The sequence below is a fragment of the Hirundo rustica genome, unplaced genomic scaffold (genome assembly GCF_015227805.2).
Source record: "Hirundo rustica isolate bHirRus1 unplaced genomic scaffold, bHirRus1.pri.v3 scaffold_112_arrow_ctg1, whole genome shotgun sequence".
NCBI lineage: Eukaryota > Metazoa > Chordata > Aves > Passeriformes > Hirundinidae > Hirundo > Hirundo rustica.
The window spans coordinates 1-3,159 of NW_026690212.1; the positions used below are offsets into that span (position 1 = coordinate 1).

The 3,159-nt window shown below is 58.4% G+C and overlaps 1 protein-coding gene across 1 annotated transcript; it reads left to right on the forward strand.

The window, feature by feature from the left end:
* The first annotated feature begins 171 nt into the window (after nucleotides 1-171).
* Nucleotides 172-3,159, forward strand: LOC120747618 (olfactory receptor 14A16-like). The gene is made up of 3 exons (XM_058424312.1): nucleotides 172-294; nucleotides 2,156-2,472; nucleotides 2,833-3,159. The coding sequence occupies exons 2-3, from the start codon at nucleotides 2,179-2,181 to the stop codon at nucleotides 3,109-3,111; spliced, it is 573 nt and encodes a 190-aa protein (XP_058280295.1). The 5' UTR covers nucleotides 172-294; nucleotides 2,156-2,178; the 3' UTR covers nucleotides 3,112-3,159.

The window sequence follows — 3,159 nt, forward strand, 5'->3', positions numbered from 1 at the left end:
GACTCATTAAAGTCCTTGTGCTGTTGCTGTGCTGCTGAGCTGGGCTGGGCTCCTGGCACAGAGGCAACTCCTGGCAAGCAAGAAGAGCTTCAAAAAGACATTTCTCCTGAGGAGCAGCTCCTCTCCCAGCCCAGCAGGGATGAGGGCACTGCCTGCAGGTACCTGAGAGCAGTGAAGCAGACAGAAGCTTAAAGAAGCTGGAAGGACAATTCTGAGATTATTCATGGAGAAATCTTCACAACTTTTCACAATTCTGGGCTTCTTCATGGAGAAATCATCACCACTCCTGACACAGTAAGTCTCTGGCTGCAGGGATCTCCTCAAGCTGACCCAGGACAGGACTGACATGACTGTAAGGATGGCTCTGCTGCCCTTTCTGCTTTGGGGGAGGATGTGCTCCAGAGCGGGGCTGCCCTGGGCACCGTCAGAGGGACAGGGCAGGATGGCTCCTGCTGCCAGGGACGGCTGCAGGGGCTGAAGCTGGGGCTGCAGCCAGGGGTGCCCAGGGCTGTCGTGCAGAGCACCTCCTGCAGCCCTGAGGGCTCTTGGCCAGGCCAGGGGATCTGCCACCTGCCAGGGGCAGCTCTCAGCCTGCCTGGGAGCTCCCATGGACTCTGGGGAGCTGTGGGAGGTGGAAGGAGCGACCCCCACCAGGGCAGATTACTCCTCCTGTGGCAATGGTGCTGCATGGCCAGGGCTGCTCAGAGCTTTCTCATAAAGAAAAGGGAAAGGGGCTGTCTGGGTTGTCTGTGTCACTGAGACTCCTGCACTGTCACCCTGGGGATCAGCAGATCTGCCTCAGAGCTCCCTCAGAAAGTGCCTCCTCACCCTCCTCTGCCTACAGACAGCACCAGCAGCACCTTGGCTTGCAGCATCTCTGTTTGTCTGAGCTGCCCTTAAGGCCCTGCTGCCAGTGAGCTCTCCCTGGGCAGTGCCCTGTGCTGGGAGGGGTGTGCAGGGCAGAGCTGAGCCCCCAGGGCTGGGCTGGGCTCTGGCAGCACTGGCAGGGAAGGAGCCCGGGGCCACAGGAACAGCTCGGGCTGGGACAGCTGCAGCAGCAGAGGCGTGGGCAGGGAGGGAGGGAGGCAGTGCTGAGGGAAGCCCTGCTGCAGGGGAGATGTGGCACCTGCCGGCCCTGCCCTGCAGGGCACACACTGCCCTGAGCAGCACAGCTCTTGTGTCCCCTCGCAGCCAGCACAGCCCTCAGCCCGGGGGCTCGGGGCCCTCAGTCCCCTCCTGGGCTGGCAGAGCAGCCCCAGAGGTGAAGGGCATCTCTCCTGCCATGTGCCCATTCCCTGCTGACCAGGGCCTGAGGGCCACTGTCCTGCACTGCTGCTGCCTGGCAGGGGCTGGGCAGGGCTGGGCAGGGAAAGGCTTTTCCTCAGGGCCCAGCTCTCTCTCTCCTTGCCTTGCCCAGTTGCTCCTGGCATTGCTGACGGGCTCTCTGGGAATGGCAGTTCCAGCTGCAGGCTCAGGCCCAGCCCTTGGGCTCCTCCTGTGCAGGCTGAGCACAGCAATGGGGTGTCCCAGCTCCCTCTGCCCTGGGGAGCTCTGGGCAGGGCAGGCTGGGAATGAGCCAACTCTCCCTGACTTTGGGAAAGGCAGGAGCCACTTTGTGTGCCAGGGATCCCTCTGCTCTCAGCAGTGTCTCCTGGCTTTCCAGGATAACAAAGGAGTGGAGCTCAGAAAGGTGCAAGCCCAGGGCAGCTGGGAACAGGAGAGAGGGACAGACCAGCTCCCTTCAGTCTGCACTAAGGTTCGGACAATCCTCCTGCCTCACTGGACTCTCTGTTCTCCCCAGGTGCAGCAGGATCTCTTATTCTGCCTCTTGCAATCCCCATCCCTTCACTGTGGCAGCTCCTGTGCCTTAGGAGGAGATTCTTTGTCCAAGTTCAAATACCAGGACTGGCCCCTGCCCTCACTGTTCCCCTGCACTGACTGGGGGTCAGGGCTGACTCCCAGGTGTCCTGCAGGATCAGGTCTGGCTCCTCACTGAATATTGGCCAGCAGCAATCTCCAGCAGCCAAGATGAAGGAAGTTCTGTTAGACGTAGACAAAGGGGTGCTATTTATTGGCAGGGAATGGTCTGTGAGAAAGGGCTTTGATGCTTCTATGAGAAATCTCCCCTCAAACTTCACTATCTTTCCTCCTACAGGTTGAAACAGCCAGACAAAGCAAATGTCCAACAGCAGCTCCATCAGCCACTTCCTCCTGCTGCCATTGGCAGACACGCGGCAGCTGCAGCTCCTGCACTTCTGCCTCTTCCTGGGCATCTCCCTGGCTGCCCTCCTGGCCAACGGCCTCATCATCAGCGCCGTAGCCTGCGGCCACCTCCTGCACACGCCCATGTTCTTCTTCCTGCTCAACCTGGCCCTCACCGACCTGGGCTCCATCCTCACCACTGTCCCCAAAGCCATGCACAATTCCCTCTGGGACACCAGGAACATCTCCTACACAGGATGTGCTGCACAGGTATTTTTCTCTGTCTTTTTCATTACATCAGAATTTTCCATCCTGACCATCATGTGCTACGACCGCTACGTGTCCATCTGCAAACCCCTGCACTACGGGACCCTCCTGGGCAGCAGAGCTTGTGCCCACATGGCAGCAGCTGCCTGGGCCAGTGCCTTTCTCACTGCTCTGCTGCACACAGCCAATACATTTTCTCTGCCCCTGTGCCAGGGCAATGCCCTGGGCCAGTTCTTCTGTGAAATCCCACACATCCTCAAGCTCTCCTGCTCACACTCCAAACTCAGGGAACTTGGGCTCATTGTGCTAAGTGCTTCTGTATATTTAAGCTGTTTTGTGTTCATTGTTTTATCCTATGTGCAGATCTTCAGGGCCGTGCTGAGGATCCCCTCTGAGCAGGGACAGCACAAAGCATTTTCCACCTGCCTCCCTCACCTGGCTGTGCTCTCCCTGTTCCTCAGCACTGGCATGTTTGCCTACCTGAAGCCCCCCTCCATCTCCTCCCCATCCCTGGATCTGGCAGTGTCAGTTCTGTACTCGGTGGTGCCTCCAGCCCTGAACCCCCTCATCTACAGCCTGAGGAACCAGGAGCTCAAGGCTGCACTGTGGATACTGATCACTGGACAATTTCAGAAGCATTGAACTGCTGGCCAGTTTCTGCAAATCCTTTGTAATAAAAGTCATCTTTGA

What these genes read in the sequence shown, in the direction of transcription:
- LOC120747618 (XM_058424312.1), top strand. Translation starts at nt 2,179, where the DNA reads ATGTCCAACAGCAGCTCCATCAGCCACTTCCTCCTGCTGCCATTGGCA. An exon ending in ACACAGGATGTGCTGCACAG is followed by an intron (nt 2,473 to 2,832) that starts GTATTTTTCTCT and finishes TCCTATGTGCAG; the next exon opens with ATCTTCAGGGCCGTGCTGAG.